Source organism: Pogoniulus pusillus, chromosome 15, assembly GCF_015220805.1.
Source record: "Pogoniulus pusillus isolate bPogPus1 chromosome 15, bPogPus1.pri, whole genome shotgun sequence".
Classification (NCBI taxonomy): domain Eukaryota; kingdom Metazoa; phylum Chordata; class Aves; order Piciformes; family Lybiidae; genus Pogoniulus; species Pogoniulus pusillus.
Window position 1 is genome coordinate 19,527,783 of NC_087278.1, and position 14,396 is coordinate 19,542,178.

At 49.7% G+C, this 14,396-nt stretch overlaps 1 protein-coding gene across 14 annotated transcripts in view; it reads left to right on the forward strand.

Annotated features, from left to right (window-relative positions):
• EPS8 (EGFR pathway substrate 8, signaling adaptor) overlaps positions 1-14,396 on the forward strand; it is a 149,422-nt gene that overhangs the window by 70,960 nt on the left and 64,066 nt on the right. For 13 of the 14 annotated variants that reach the window (XM_064155604.1, XM_064155603.1, XM_064155613.1 and 10 more), the window contains 2 exons: positions 6,638-6,728; positions 9,930-10,003. In XM_064155604.1, coding sequence (XP_064011674.1) covers positions 6,667-6,728; positions 9,930-10,003 — 136 coding nt within the window. In that variant the 5' untranslated portion in view covers positions 6,638-6,666. Of the gene's footprint in view, positions 1-6,637; positions 6,729-9,929; positions 10,004-14,396 lie in introns of those variants that run through there. The other variant, XM_064155612.1, reaches the window with a different exon arrangement.

Here is a 14,396-nt window from a genome sequence, read left to right on the forward strand (position 1 = left end):
GTCCCAGAGCCCTGGCACAGGCTGCCCAGAGAGGCTGTGGAGTCTCCTTCTCTGGAGCCTTTCCAGCCCTGTCTAGATGTGATCCTCTGTGACCTGAGCTAGATTGTGTGGTCCTGCTCTGGCAGGGGGTTGGACTGGATGACCTCTTTGGGTTCCTTCCAGCCCCTGATGTCCTGCGAGCCTGGGATCAGGGGGTTGGAGCACCTCTGCTGTGAGGACAGGCTGAGGGAGCTGGTGTTGTTCAGCCTGGAGAAGAAAAGGCTTCAGGCAGACCTAACAACAACCTTCCAGTACCTGAAGGGGGACCTACAGGAGTGATGGAGAGCAACTGGGAAGGCCTGCAGTTATAGGATGAGGGGCAATGGCTTGAACTTAGACAAGAGTAGGTTGAGATTGGATGTTAGGAGCAGGTTCTTCACCATGAGGGAGGTAGATTGCTGGAACAGGTTGCCCAGGGAAGTGGTAGGAGCCCCATCCCTAGACATATTCAGGGTGAGGCTGGACAGGGCTTTGGGCAACCTGATCTTGTTGAGGATCTCCCTGCTGACTGCAGAGAGATTTTGGCTGGATGACCTTTGGAGTTCCCTTTCAACCCAGACCATTCTGTGACCTCACAACTCTGCTGCAGATTCTACTGCTTGTGCTGGGTTGCAGTGCTGCAAGGTGGGGCAGGCAAAGAGCATTTTAAACGTTTTGGCATGGTTCAAAGTGAGTGTAGTGGTGTTGGGTCCTGATAGAATACTCCCTACATTGCAGACCATCTGCACTTTGACTACAAAGGAACCAAAGTGTATCTGATCCTCTAATGGTTTACCTGTTGCAAAGACTGGAGCCTTGTCAATCCTATTGCTGCTTGCTGCTGGTGTGCTGCAGTCCCTGTGAAAAGCAAGCTGAAGGCAGCAGCCCAGTCCTGGGTCGATTTCTCTCTCTTCAGCCTCTGAGGCTGTGGGAAGAGAAGTTATTGTTTGACTTGTTCCAGTCGTTTCCTGTTTATAGCTCTTTTCTTACTGGTTTAACTAACTGCTTTGCTGCAACCAGTGTTGGGCTGCCCAGTTCAGGGGAGACAGGGACCTGCTGGAGGGAGGCCAGCAGAGAGCCATCAGGGTGATTGAGGGATTTGAACATCCCCTCTATGGAGAGAAGCTGAGAAACCTGGGGCTGCTTAGTCTGGAGAAGAGAAGGCTGTGAGGAGAGCATCTAGATGTGTACAAACACCTGAGAGGTGGGCATCATAGAATCATGGAATCACCCAGCTTGGAAGAGACCTCCAAGCTCAGCCAGTCCAACCTAGCACCCAGCCCTGGCCACGCAACCAGACCATGGCACTAAGTGCCTCATCCAGGCTTTGCTTCAACACCTCCAGGCACAGCAACTCCACCACCTCCCTGGTCAAGTGGATGGAGCCAGTTTCTTTCCAGTGGTGCACAGCAGTAAGCCAAGGAGCAATGGATGCAAACTGGAATGCAGAAGGTTTCAGCTCAACACGAGGAGAAACTTCTTTACAGTGAGGGTGACAGAGCCCTGGAGCAGGCTGCCCAGAGAGGTTGTGGAGTCTCCTTCTCTGGAGACTTCCAAAACCCACCTGGGTGCATTCCTGTGCAAACTACCCTAAGGGATCCTGCTTTGGCAAGGGGTTGGACTGGATGCTCGCTGGACGTCCCTTCCAACCTCTGAGGTTCTGTGATCCTGTGATAATATATCATGGTAATATACTTATTGGTTTGAACAGTTCTCTTGTTTGGCATTATTTTAGCTATTTTCTTATATTTCTGCTTAAATTCTTGTTTCCCTGATTATACACAAGGCCAGGAGGATGCTCAGAGGCTGCAGCAGCTCTGCTGTGAGCACAGACTGCAAGAGTTGGGGCTGTGCAGGCTGGAGCAGAGGAGGCTCCCAGGTGACCTTCTTGTGGCCTCCCAGGATCTGAAAGGGGCTACAAAAAAGCTGGGGAGGGACTTTTGAGGCTCTCAGGGAGTGCCAGGACTGGGAGGAATGGAGCAAAGATGGAGGTGGGGAGAGTCAGGCTGGCCATGAGGAGGAAGTTGTTGAGCATGAGAGTGGTGAGAGGCTGGAATGGGTTGCCCAGGGAGGTGGTTGAGGCCCCATGGCTGGAGGTGTTTAAGGCCAGGCTGGCTGAGGCTGTGTGCAGCCTGCTCTAGGGTAGGGTGTTTGTGCCCATGGCAGAGGGGTTGGAATTGGCTGCTCCTTGTGGTCCCTTCCAAGCCTTACTGATTCTATGATATTTCCTTCTCAGAGTAGTCATGGTTACCTCCTCAAGATCCTGAGAAAGATGTGACCATTCTTGTGTGTACTCACAAGGAAAGTCTTGGTATTTCAGAAGGAAACTGGCTGGGGCACTTAGTGCCATGGTCTGGTTGATTGGCTAGGGCTGGGTGCTAGGTTGGGCTGGCTGAGCTGGGAGGTCTCTTCCAACCTGCTTGATTCTATGATTTCTTGCCAGAGAGAGTGACTGGCATTGGAATGGGCTGCCCAGGGAGGTGGTGGAGTTGCTGTGCCTGGAGGTGTTGAAGCCAAGCCTGGCTGGGGCACTTAGTGCCATGGTCTGGTTGCTTGGCCAGGGCTGGGTGCTAGGCTGGACTGGCTGAGCTTGGAGCTCTCTTCCAACCTGCCTGAATCTGTGATTCTTTGGCCTCTCAAAGTGGGATCATACAGCTAATTTTGAAGGGTGCTTATCTTAGAGTCTGGAACACCAACGTCTGTTGCTGCAAAGTGCTGGGCTGAGGTGAAAGGGAAGATTTAAGAGGAAGTGGAGTTTATTAATAGACTCCTGGATGACAATGGCTTTGCTGTGTGCAGGGGTTAACTTCTGCTGCAGGCCTGGTTGGAAGAGATGAAAGAGCATTTAAGATGAGAAATAGAGCAGAGAAAGCTGGCATAAGGGAATTATAAATAAAGCCCTGCACATTCTCTTGTCCTTTAATGTTTTTTCCCTTCTCTCCATCAGGCACTTAATTAAAAAATAGGAAAAAAACCTCTTTAAATTGTTAAAGGTGAAACTCCTTACCATGTAGATTGAAAGGTGTTGGATTTCCTGGTGATTAGAAGTCTTCTTATTTTGGGTGGCATCATAAAAAATGAGTATAAAATATCTGTTTGTGTTCATATTCAGGAGCTTTTGTGAACCTGAGGATAGGAGCAGTTCATAGGCTTTGGGAGTCAGAGAAGTTTGTCAGAGAGTGCCAGGAGTGGGGGGGAATGGAGCAAAGCTGGAGGTGGGGAGAGTCAGAGTAGAGGTGAGGAGGAAGTTGTTGAGCATGAGAGTGGCAAGGGCCTGAAATGGGTTGCCCAGGGAGGTGCATCCCTGGAGGTGTTTCAGGCCAGGCTGGCTGAGGCTGTGGGCAGCCTGCTCTAGGGTAGGATGTCCCAGCCCATGGCAGGGGGGTTGGAGCTGGCTGATCCTTATGGTCCCTTCCAACCCTGACTGGTTGTTAGTTGTCTTGGCATTTTAAAAGCTTCTTTGTTTTTCTAAAGAGTGGAAATCTTTGGTGAGGAACAGGAAATATTGTTGGCTGCACTCAGCTATCAAGCAGCAAGTGGTGTTATGTTTGCATATCAGCTCAAGCCTTTGTGCTTACCCAGCAGAACAGGCTGGGTTGGTTGCCAGTGTTTTTTTGAAGTGAAGAACAGACAAAATGTCTGACTTTTGGGGGTCTTAATTAGCACTTAACTCAATACACAGAGTTAAAGCTTTCTATGTTTCCCTCAAGTGGTGTTATACATTACACTGGGAACATATTTAGTCATGAGATGTTGTTTTCTTCCCCAAGGTGAAAATCTGCTGTTTAGAATCATAGAATCAGTCAGGGCTGGAAGGGACAACAAGGAGCAGCCAGTTCCAACCCCCCTGCTATGCCTGCACAGCCCCAACTCTTTCAGTCTGTGCTCACAGCAGAGCTGCTGCAGCCTCTGAGCATCCTCCTGGCCCTGCTCTGGACACACTCCAGCATCTCCACATCCCTCTTGTCCCAGGGGCTCCAGAACTGGATGCAGTACTCCAGGTGGGGTCACAGCAGAGGGGAGAATCCCCTCCCTGGCCCTGCTGGCCACACTTCTGCTGCTGCAGCCCAGGCTCTGCTTGGCTTTCTGGGCTGCAAGTGCACACTGCTGGCTCATGCTGAGCTTCTCAAGTGAGGAAATGTAGGATGCTGAAAAGCAATGGGTGTAATTTATATGAGTTTTTTTGATCTGGTCACTCTTAGGAAACCAATCACAGGTTAGACTGTGAAGTAGGGCAGCAAGAATTGAGCAGTGGCTGCAGACAGCAAGATTTAATAGCTGATAGGAAGTGCTGAGGAGCTCCATGGCAGTGTGAGCTGTGCACTGTGAGTGGCTCTGGTCAGCAGAGCTGCTGAAACGGAACAGGGAGTGCACAGTGACCTGGCAAACTCTGCTGAGAAGGTGGATATTTGTGTCCTTCCAAGTCATTGGGACAGTGTCAGGAGGCTTCCCAAGGCTTGTAATAGCTAATGACTGGAGCAGCAGTTGGCAAGATAAAGGTAACCTACTGAAGGCAAGTACTAAGTATCACAGTAGCACCAAGGTTGGAAGAGACCTCAGAGATCATCAAGTCCAACCCTTTACCACAGAGCTCAAGGCCAGACCATGGCACCAAGTGCCACGTCCAATCCTGCCTTGAACAGCTCCAGGGACGGCGACTCCACCACCTCCCCGGGCAGCCCATTCCAGTGTCCAATGACTCTCTCAGGGAAGAACTTTCTCCTCACCTCCAGCCTAAATTTCTCCTGGTGTAGCTTGAGGCTGTGTCCTCTTGTTCTGGTGCTGGCCACCTGAGAGAAGAGAGCGACCTCCTCCTGGCCACAACCACCCCTCAGGTAGTTGTAGACAGCAATAAGGTCACCCCTGAGCCTCCTCTTCTAACTACAGCACTGTGTAAAGCTGGCTTAGGACAGATGAGCAGGCTAGCACAGGAGATACTTGTGGACATGTGCAGCAGAAATGGAAGTAAAATGTATGTGTGTTTGGCAAGGAGCAATCAAAGGTGTGGAAAAAAAACCTTTAAAAACATCTCAAACCAAAAGAACCAAGCAAGAAAAAGTAAACACCAAGCTAGGAGCAGCTGTGGAGCTGTTGGAGGGTTGGAGAGCCCTGCAGAGGCACCTGGCCAGGCTGGATGGGTGGGCAGAGGCCAATGGGATGAGATTGAACAAGGCCAAGTGCAGGGTTCTACACTTTGGCTACAGCAACTTCAAGCAGTGCTAGAGGCTGAGGACAGAGTGGCTGAGAGCAGCCAGGCAGAGAGGGAGCTGGGGATGCTGGGAGAGAGGAGCTGAAGGTGAGGCAGCAGTGCCCAGGTGGGCAGCAGAGCCAATGGCATCCTGGGCTGGCTCAGGAGCAGTGTGGCCAGCAGGAGAGGTTTCACCTGGCACGCTGAGCTGGCAGCATGTTAGATGTTAGACAGAAGGGCATTTTTAAGTCCCAGAATACTTCACCAAGTTTCCTTTTGTGCTAGCAACTCTTCTGTTTTCATAATGCATCTTTCTAGCAATTCAGCTGTTAAGTTTCATAGAGGAGGTACCAAAAGGTCACTTCACTTGCAAGTCATGACCAGACAGTTAAAATCAAGCGTGGCTGCTATGAAAGTTGCCATTTGGAACATCTTGTTCACTTCTGCAGTAGCTGCTGTTCTCTCTTCAGTCAGCCTTTTCTTTCCAGAGCTGATCCTAAAGAGAATTGTACCAACAACAATAGCTTCATTCACCGAGTTGTAAATTATCTGAAGCAATAACTGCAACCCCGAGAAGTTCTGTAATGTCTCTTTATGGCATCACCACAATGCAAATAAGGCACCACCACGGTGCAGAGTAGCTGAGGATGAGGCAGCAGTGAGCCCAGGTGGGCAGCAGAACCAATGGCATCCTGGGCTGGCTCAGGAGCAGTGTGGGTAGCAGGACAAGGGAGGTTCTTCTGCCCCTGTGCTCAGCACTGCTCAGGCCACCCCTTGAGTGCTGTGTCCAGTTCTGGGCTCCTCATTTCAAGAGAGATGTTGAGGTGCTGGAAGGTGTTGAGAGAAGGGCAGCAAGGCTGGGGAGGGGCCTGGAGCACAGCCCTGGGAGGAGAGGCTGAGGGAGCTGGGGGTGTGCAGCCTGCAGCAGAGGAGGCTCAGGGCAGAGCTCATTGCTGTCTGCAACTCCCTGAAGGGAGGCTGTAGCCAGGTGGGGTTGGTCTCTTCTGCCAGGCAAGCAGCAACAGAACAAGGGGACACAGTGTGAAGTTGTGCCAGGGGAGGTCTAGGCTGGATGTTCTGAGGAAGTTGTTGTCAGAGAGAGTGATTGGCATTGGAATGGGCTGCCCAGGGAGGTGGTGGAGATTCTGTGGCTGGAGATGTTGAAGCCAAGCCTGGCTGGGGCACTTAGTGCCATGGTCTGGTTGATTGGCCAGGGCTGGGTGCTAGGTTGGACTGGCTGAGCTTGGAGCTCTCTTCCAACCTGCTTGATTCTATGATTCTGTTCTATGATACTGTGAAATAATTTGACTTGTAGATGTGGTTCCTTTTTCCATTCCAAGCATCATTCTCTCATTAGCTGTGTGTTACATCTGTGTTAAACCTTCATCTTTCAGGAGACTTCAATTCATGTGCTGCTGCTTCTTTTCCCAGGCTGTTTCCCTCAGGAAGTGACCAGAAGAATGAATGGGCATATATCAAACACCCCTCCTGGTGGATATGGAAGCTATTTTCCTCAAACAAAGTAAGGTTATGCCTTTGGCACTTCCCTTTTATGGCTGGAAATGTTGTGTGCTCTTCTTACACTTTCAGTTTCTGATACACTTATAATTAGTAGATCCCATTGGAATAATACCAAGGCAATTTCTGCAGATGGCTGTGCACTTCCCAGACCATGTAACCAAACTCACAGCTGTCATCTGGGTGAGTGCAGCCCAGACAGCAACCCTGTGCTGGGCTGCAGCAAGAGCAGTGTGGGCAGCAGGGCAAGGGAGGGGATTCTGCCCCTTGGCTCTGCTCTCCTCAGACCCCACCTGCAGTCCTGGGTGCAGTTCTGGAGCCCCCAACACAAGAAGGACATGGAAGTGCTGGAGCCAGCCCAGAGGAGGGCACCAAGATGCTAAGAGGGCTGCAGCAGCTGTGCTCTAGGGACAGGCTGAGAGAGTTGTGGCTCTGCAGCCTGGAGAAGAGAAGGCTTTGAGGAGACCTTGGAGTGGCCTTGAGTGTCTGAAGGAGGCTACAGGAGGGCTGAGGAGGGACTATTGACAAGGTCTTGTAATGACAGGATGAGGAGGAATGGGTTTGAAGTGGCAGAGGGGAGATTGCAACTGGATGTCAGGAAATGGTTGTTTGCAGTGAGGGTGATGAGGCTCTGGCACAGGTTGCCCAGAGAGGTTGTGAAGCACAGAATCACCCAATGTGATCTTTGGTCACATTGGGTGCTTCTGTGCTCCACAAGCTCCCTGGAGATGTTCAAGTGCAGGTTGGATGAGTCCTTGAGCAACCTGTTCTAGTGGGAGGTGTCCCTGCCTATGGCAGGGGGTTGGAACTGGCTGAGCCTTGAGCTCCCTTCCAACCTAAACCATTCTATGCTTGTATGATCTGACTCATTTGTTTTTTTTCCCTTGGATTAGTGCAAGGCTAAAGCTGCATTACTGAATGGAATTATTTGGAACAGAAAAATAAATTGCTGTAGCCATAACATTCTTATGCTATTATTTAGAGAGACCTTTGTGTGGCTGAGATGTTTCAGCTTAGCTCTGAGTGAATGCACCTTTATGCATAAAAGATGAGGCTGCCTTTTCCACCTGTGAGCAAGTATTGGCTCCCAGTGAACAGCACTGCACAACTGTTACCTGCAAGTGTTACCTTGCCTAAGATAAGAGGATGCTCCCCCTCTGTCAGAAGCATTGTGCTTGGCTGATTCACAGCACTAATGAGTATTGACCTCATCTTATTGCCAGTGTGCCTCTATGGCACAGGCAGCTGTGCTGGCATCTGCTTCTCGTGGTGTGGTCCCCATAAAGTGACTTTGTCCATGTCTCGGTCTTCTTGTTACATTAGAAGGGAGCTGGATTGCTTTTTCATTTGTTGGAGGGAGTAGTAATCCTTTTAAGTCCTTTGTGGAAGCATAGAATCAACCAGGTTGGAAGAGACCTCCAACCTAGCACCCAGTCCAACCTAGCACCCAGCCCAGGCAGAGCAACCAGACCATGGCACTAAGTGCCCCAGCCAGGCTTGGCTTCAACACCTCCAGGCACAGCAACTCCACCACCTCCCTGGGCAGCCCATTCCAATGCCAATCACTCTTTCTGCCAACAACTTCCTCCTTACATCCAGCCCAGACCTCCCCTGGCACAACTTCACACTGTGTCCCCTTGTTCTGTTGCAACTCAGACTGTCTCTATGTCAGGTTCTCCCTTTGGACTTTGTAGGGCAGGCATTTGCAGTCTCTCTGTTCCACTTCATACATGTAGTTGTACATCAGTAGAAAATGAGGACAGGGGAGTAAATTGGAGGTGTATGTAATGGTAAGCAACATTTTTACTGCTGAAATATTTAATTGAATTCAAGTCCTAATTAAAAATGCTTGCAATCACTCTCTCTGTGAAGGAAGAGCAGTTACAATGACATATGTGTTACAGTTGTGTATGCAGAGACAAAAACCAAACTAAAAGGCTCCTGCTGAGCCTTTGCCATAGTTGTTGTTGCTATTGAGATTTTCATTGCTTACATTATAATAGTGTTTCTATCTATGCCACACACCCCTTGTGTGTGATGTTGTGTGACTGGATGGGGCATTTAGTGCCATGGTCTAGTTGATTGGATGGGGCTGGGTGCTAGGTTGGACTGGATAAGCTTGGAGGTCTCTTCCAACCTGGATGATTCTGTGATTCTGTGAATGCAACATAAAAGAGCTCAGAAGGGCTTCCAGCCTAAGTGAAGGCTCAGAGGTGACCTCATTGCTGTCTACAGCTACCTGAAGGGTGGTTGTAGCCAGGTGGGGTTGGTCTCTTCTCCCAGGCAACCAGCAACAGAACAAGAGGACATAGACTCAAGTTGTGCTGGGGGAGATTAGGCTGTAAATAACTTCCTCATAGTGTCATAGAATCGACCAGGTTGTACTGCCAGTGCAGAACATATACCCAGTGTCATTGCATCTGCTAGCAACCTTCATAGGATCAGCCAGGTTGTACTGCCAGTGCAGAACAGGTACCCAGTGTCATTGCATCTGCTAGCAACCTTCATAGGATCAGCCAGGTTGTACTGCCAGTGCAGAACAGGTACCCAGTGTCATTGCATCTGCTAGCAACCTTCATAGGATCAGCCAGGTTGTACTGCCAGTGCAGAACAGGTACCCAGTGTCATTGCATCTGCTAGCAACCTTCATAGGATCAGCCAGGTTGTACTTCCAGTGCAGAACAGATACCCAGTGTCATTGCATCTGCTAGCAACCTTCATAGGATCAGCCAGGTTGTACTCAGTGCAGAACAGGTACCCAGTGTCATTGCATCTGCTAGCAACCTTCATAGGATCAGCCAGGTTGTACTGCCAGTGCAGAACAGGTACCCAGTGTCATTGCATCTGCTAGCAACCTTCATAGGATCAGCCAGGTTGTACTCAGTGCAGAACAGGTACCCAGTGTCATTGCATCTGCTAGCAACCTTCATAGGATCAGCCAGGTTGTACTCAGTGCAGAACAGGTACCCAGTGTCATTGCATCTGCTAGCAACCTTCATAGAACCAGACAGGTTGGAAGAGACCTCCAAGCGCATCCAACCTAGCACCCAGGCCTGGCCAATCAACCAGACCATGGCACTAAGTGCCCCAGGCAGTCGTTGCAGGTGTGTGCAGCTGTAGGTAAGGGGAGGGCTTTGTTTTCACTGCCTGTTTCTGTGTGGCAAATGCATCTCTACAGACATTAACCCTCAGTGTTTTCTTTCAGTGGCTATGGCTCCCCAACGTTTTCTCAGGCAGAGAGGGAGCAGAATTCCAGAACAAGTGCAAAAGCTCTTTATGGTAAGGCAGCATGAAGTCTCTGAACTGTCTGTGCTAACATTGCTGTTCAAACGTTGAGAGTGATGTGGTGGGAGTGTTCCATGCCTGCAGGACTGGCAGTGTGTGTGCAGACACGTGGGTGCCTCTGCCAGCAGAACTGAAGAAGGAGGTTGTTTTATTCCTACCCAGTCTGACTAAGCTAGCTAGACAATGTTTTATGGCTCACTAAGCAGAACAGTCACACCTGCTCGTTTTTAAGGCAGGAATGTATAAAGCATTTATCACAAAACTCAAAGTGATCCCAGAGGCTTATGGGTTATGTCCCAGAGAGAAGGCATTTGGGGGTCTAGCTTTTGTTCATGACCTGCATCTCCCTGCTCCTCCCCCAGCTGTATCCCCTGCTAGCAGAAAAGGCTTTTACAGTATCATTCTTGTTTGACAAAAGGATTTAATGGAAATTAGGTTTGATGTTGTTAATGTATTGCTCTCAAGTAAGCTTCCCAGAGACTCCAAACCTAACAGAACCAATGCAATAACAGGATGGCTTCCCCTCTCCTTCCCTTTGGAAAGAAAGGGATTAGATGTAGAGAGGGAAAAGGGGTAAAACACCCAAAGCCCTAGAACCCAGATGACCACAGCTTTTGAGTCTGTGTTGATCTGATTTAAGTTTCCCAGACAACTCCAAGCTCAGCCAGCCCAACTGTCACCCAGCCCTGGCCAAGCAACCAGACCATGGCACTAAGTGCCCCAGCCAGGCTTGGCTTCAACACCTCCAGGCACAGCCACTCCACCACCTCCCTGGGCAGCCCATTCCAATGCCAATCACTCTCTCTGCCAACAACTTCCTCAGAACATCCAGCCTAGACCTGCCCTGGCACAACTTCACACTGTGTCCCCTTGTTCTGTTGCAACTCAGACTGTCTTTATGCCAGGTACTCCCTTTTGACTTTGTAGGGCAGGCATTTGCAGTCTCTCTGTTCCACTTCATACATGTAGTTGTACATCAGTAGAAAATGAGGACAGGGGAGTAAATTGGAGGTGTATGTAATGGTAAGCAACATTTTAATGCTGAAATATTTAATTGAATTCAAGTCCTAATTAAGAATGCTTGCCTGATGGCTCCTGTAGATGAATGGGTGATCTTTGCTTCACTTCCATTGCTGGTAGATCTATCATAGTGCTGTAGTTGCACTTGCCAGGAACTGAATGAAGTAGAAGACTCAATTATCCTGGAGGTCCAAGTGGAGATATATTGGCACTGCTTTTAGAGAGGAGTTTGCACATTTTAATGCTGCTGCCCTGTTTTGCATGCATAAAGAATTTGGCTGTTGGTATCACCAGATGTATGAACTGGAGGAAACAAGGAGAGCACCTAAGACCTTTAGTATAATCAAGGCAAATTAAATAGATTTTGTTTTTTCATTTTAGCAACCATATTACTGCTCTGCTGCCCCCCACACATGTCTTTTCTTCCCTCATAGTGACAGGGATATAGAATCAAGCAGGTTGAAAGAGACCTCCAAGCTCAGCCAGGCCAGCCTAGCACCCAGCCCTATCCAGTCAACCAGACCATGGCACTAAGTGCCCCAGACAGGCTTGGATTCAACACCTCCACAGAAAGCAACTCCACCACCTCCCTGGGCAGCCCATTCCAATGCCAATCACTCTCTCTGACAACAACTTCCTCAGAACATCCAGCCTAGACCTCCCCTGGCTCAACTTCACATTGTGTCCCCTTCTTCTGTTGCTGCTTGCCTGGCAGCAGAGCCCAACCCCACCTGGCTCCAGCCTCACTTCAGGGAGCTGCAGACAGCAATGAGCTCTGCCCTGAGCCTCCTCTTCTGCAGGCTGCACACCCCCAGCTCCCTCAGCCTCTCCTCACAGGGCTGTGCTCCAGGCCCCTCCCCAGCCTTGCTGCCCTTCTCTCAACACCTTCCAGCACCTCAACATCTCTCTTGAGTTGAGGAGCCCAGAACTGGACACAGCACTCAAGGGGTGGCCTGAGCAGTGCTGAACACAGGGGCAGAATAACCTCCCTTGTCCTGCTGGCCACACTGCTCCTGAGCCAGCCCAGGATGCCATTGGCTCTGCTGCCCACCTGGACACTGCTGCGTCATCTTCAGCTCCTCTCTCCCAGCATCTCTGTTCCCTCTCTGCCTGGCTCCTCTCAGCCACTCTGTCCCCAGCCTGTAGTGCTGCTTGGGGTTGTTGTGGCCAAAGTGTAGAACCCTGCACTTGGCCTTGTTCAGTCTCCTCCCATTGGCCTCTGTCCACCCATGCAGCCTGTCAATGTCCCTCTGCAGGGCTCTCTTCCCCTCCAACACATCCACAGCTGCTCCTAGCTTGGTGTCATCTGCACACTTACTGCTGCTGGACTCAATCCCCTGGTCCTGATGATCAATAAAGATATTGGACAGGACCAGGCTCAGCACTGATCCCTGAGATCAGTGCAGGAGATGAGACATACACATCTGGGAGGGAGGCTAAAACTTGAGTGTTGTGGATTTATGCCCAAGTTGCTCCCTGTAGAACCAGCTGCAAAGTGCATTGTTTAGGAGCCAATTGTCAGTTGAATCAACGTAAGCACCCAGCAATACAAGCATGTTGCATGGATGGCTGCTTCTAACAGGCTTGTCTGCTTGGTCTGTGATCTGCTGGTGGTCTCCTTGAATTTATTGCACTCAAACTCTTGTCCTGAGTGAGGTATTTGAGCAATGCAAAACTGCAGAGGCAGCTTCCCTGCTTGCACCTTATCACTGCCGGGAGAGTATAAACACGACAGATCAACTGCAGCACCTAATCCCTGCCAGGGCAGTGTAAACTCCTTGTATAGGACACCCTCTCTTTTCTGGTGCAGTGAAGACACTTTCAGTTACACCTTTCAAGCCTAAAAACGTGTGCTGAACCACTGGCTCACTGCTCCTGGGGCATGGGGCTGCTGCACACCATGCTGCAGGCTGCCCAACCGCCGGCACAGCCCTGTCTGCTGCTATCAACTTGACACTGCACATCTCCTTGCAAGCAGAGCTGCAGAAGACAGATGGAGAAGCCAATGCTGGAAAAACAGATGACAGCACAAGTCAGATCCCTTTTCAGAGGGAGAGATCACGAAGTACATGATAAAATCAATCCCTTAAGAGTGAGCAGAGGTCACCTTCCCTCCCAGTTCAGCGAGAGATTTATCACGCGGCTAGAAAATGGTTTGTTGCAGGATGGAAATCAGGGAAAACAAAGGAATTATGTGACACAGCAAAAAAAGGCACTTGTAAGGAAGCTTTTCTATCACTACCTAGGAGATGATGACAGCTCCAGCCTAGCTGTTAACTGAGCTATCTGTAACATCAATAAAACTCCAGCCTCGTCTCTCAGCGGCACTGCAGCCAACCCTCTGCTTGGCGATCGAAGAACTGAACGATCCTGAATCACCTTAGCACTGGGACTACAGATAAATTCCATGCTTTAAGACATATATGTGCACACATACATATCTATATAGACACTTAATGCCAGTAATAACTGTCATTACTTAGGCCATTGGAATGGGCTGCCTAGGGAGGTGGTGGAGTCACCATCCTTGGAGGTGTTCAAGACTGGATGTGAGGCACTTAGTGCCATGGTCTGGGTGACTGGACAGGGCTGGGTGCTAGGTTGGACTGGATGAGCTTGGAGGGCTCTTCCAATCTGGTTGATTCTATGATTTTACTGTGCTTGGAAGAAACTGAGCTCATGATCAAGTGGTCCCATAGGAGCAGTCTTCACCTGTTGATACCCACTGCTGGGTGATTTAGTCCAAGCCACATTCAAAAGTCTTCCCAGACAAGGATGCTTGTCAGGCTCCAGGCATTACCTTGCCAGGTTTTATCAAAGCCAAACAACATAGAATACTCCACTTTTACAGCTTAAAAACATAAAAATCATATCTGTGTATTGAGTTAGAAGGGAATCTGTTAAATGCACTAAAATGTGTGCATTCCATACACATACACAGAAAAGAAAATGTGAAAAACAGACCTCTCCAGTCTGCTTTCTACCTTTTCAGTCCCATGGATCTCAAATAAAATGCTGACACTGGTTAGAAATCAATCATAAATAAAATCTTTTATCATAAGCAGTTTAATGAATCAAATTCCAGTAGCACTGAGCAGTTTCCTGCCCTCTTTGGGACAGCTTCCACAAGCCTTTGACACCGTCTGCCACAAGCAGCTCCTGGCCAAGCTGGCAGCTTGTGGCTTGGACAAGTTCACTCTGGTATGGGTCAAGAACTGGCTGGAGTGCTGGGCCCAGAGAGTGGTGGTGAATGGAGCCACATCCAGTTGGCAGCTGGCACTAGGTGCTGTGCCCCAGGGATCAGTGCTGAGCACAGTCCTGGTCAATATCTTTACTGATGATCTGGACCAGGGGATTGAGTCCAGCA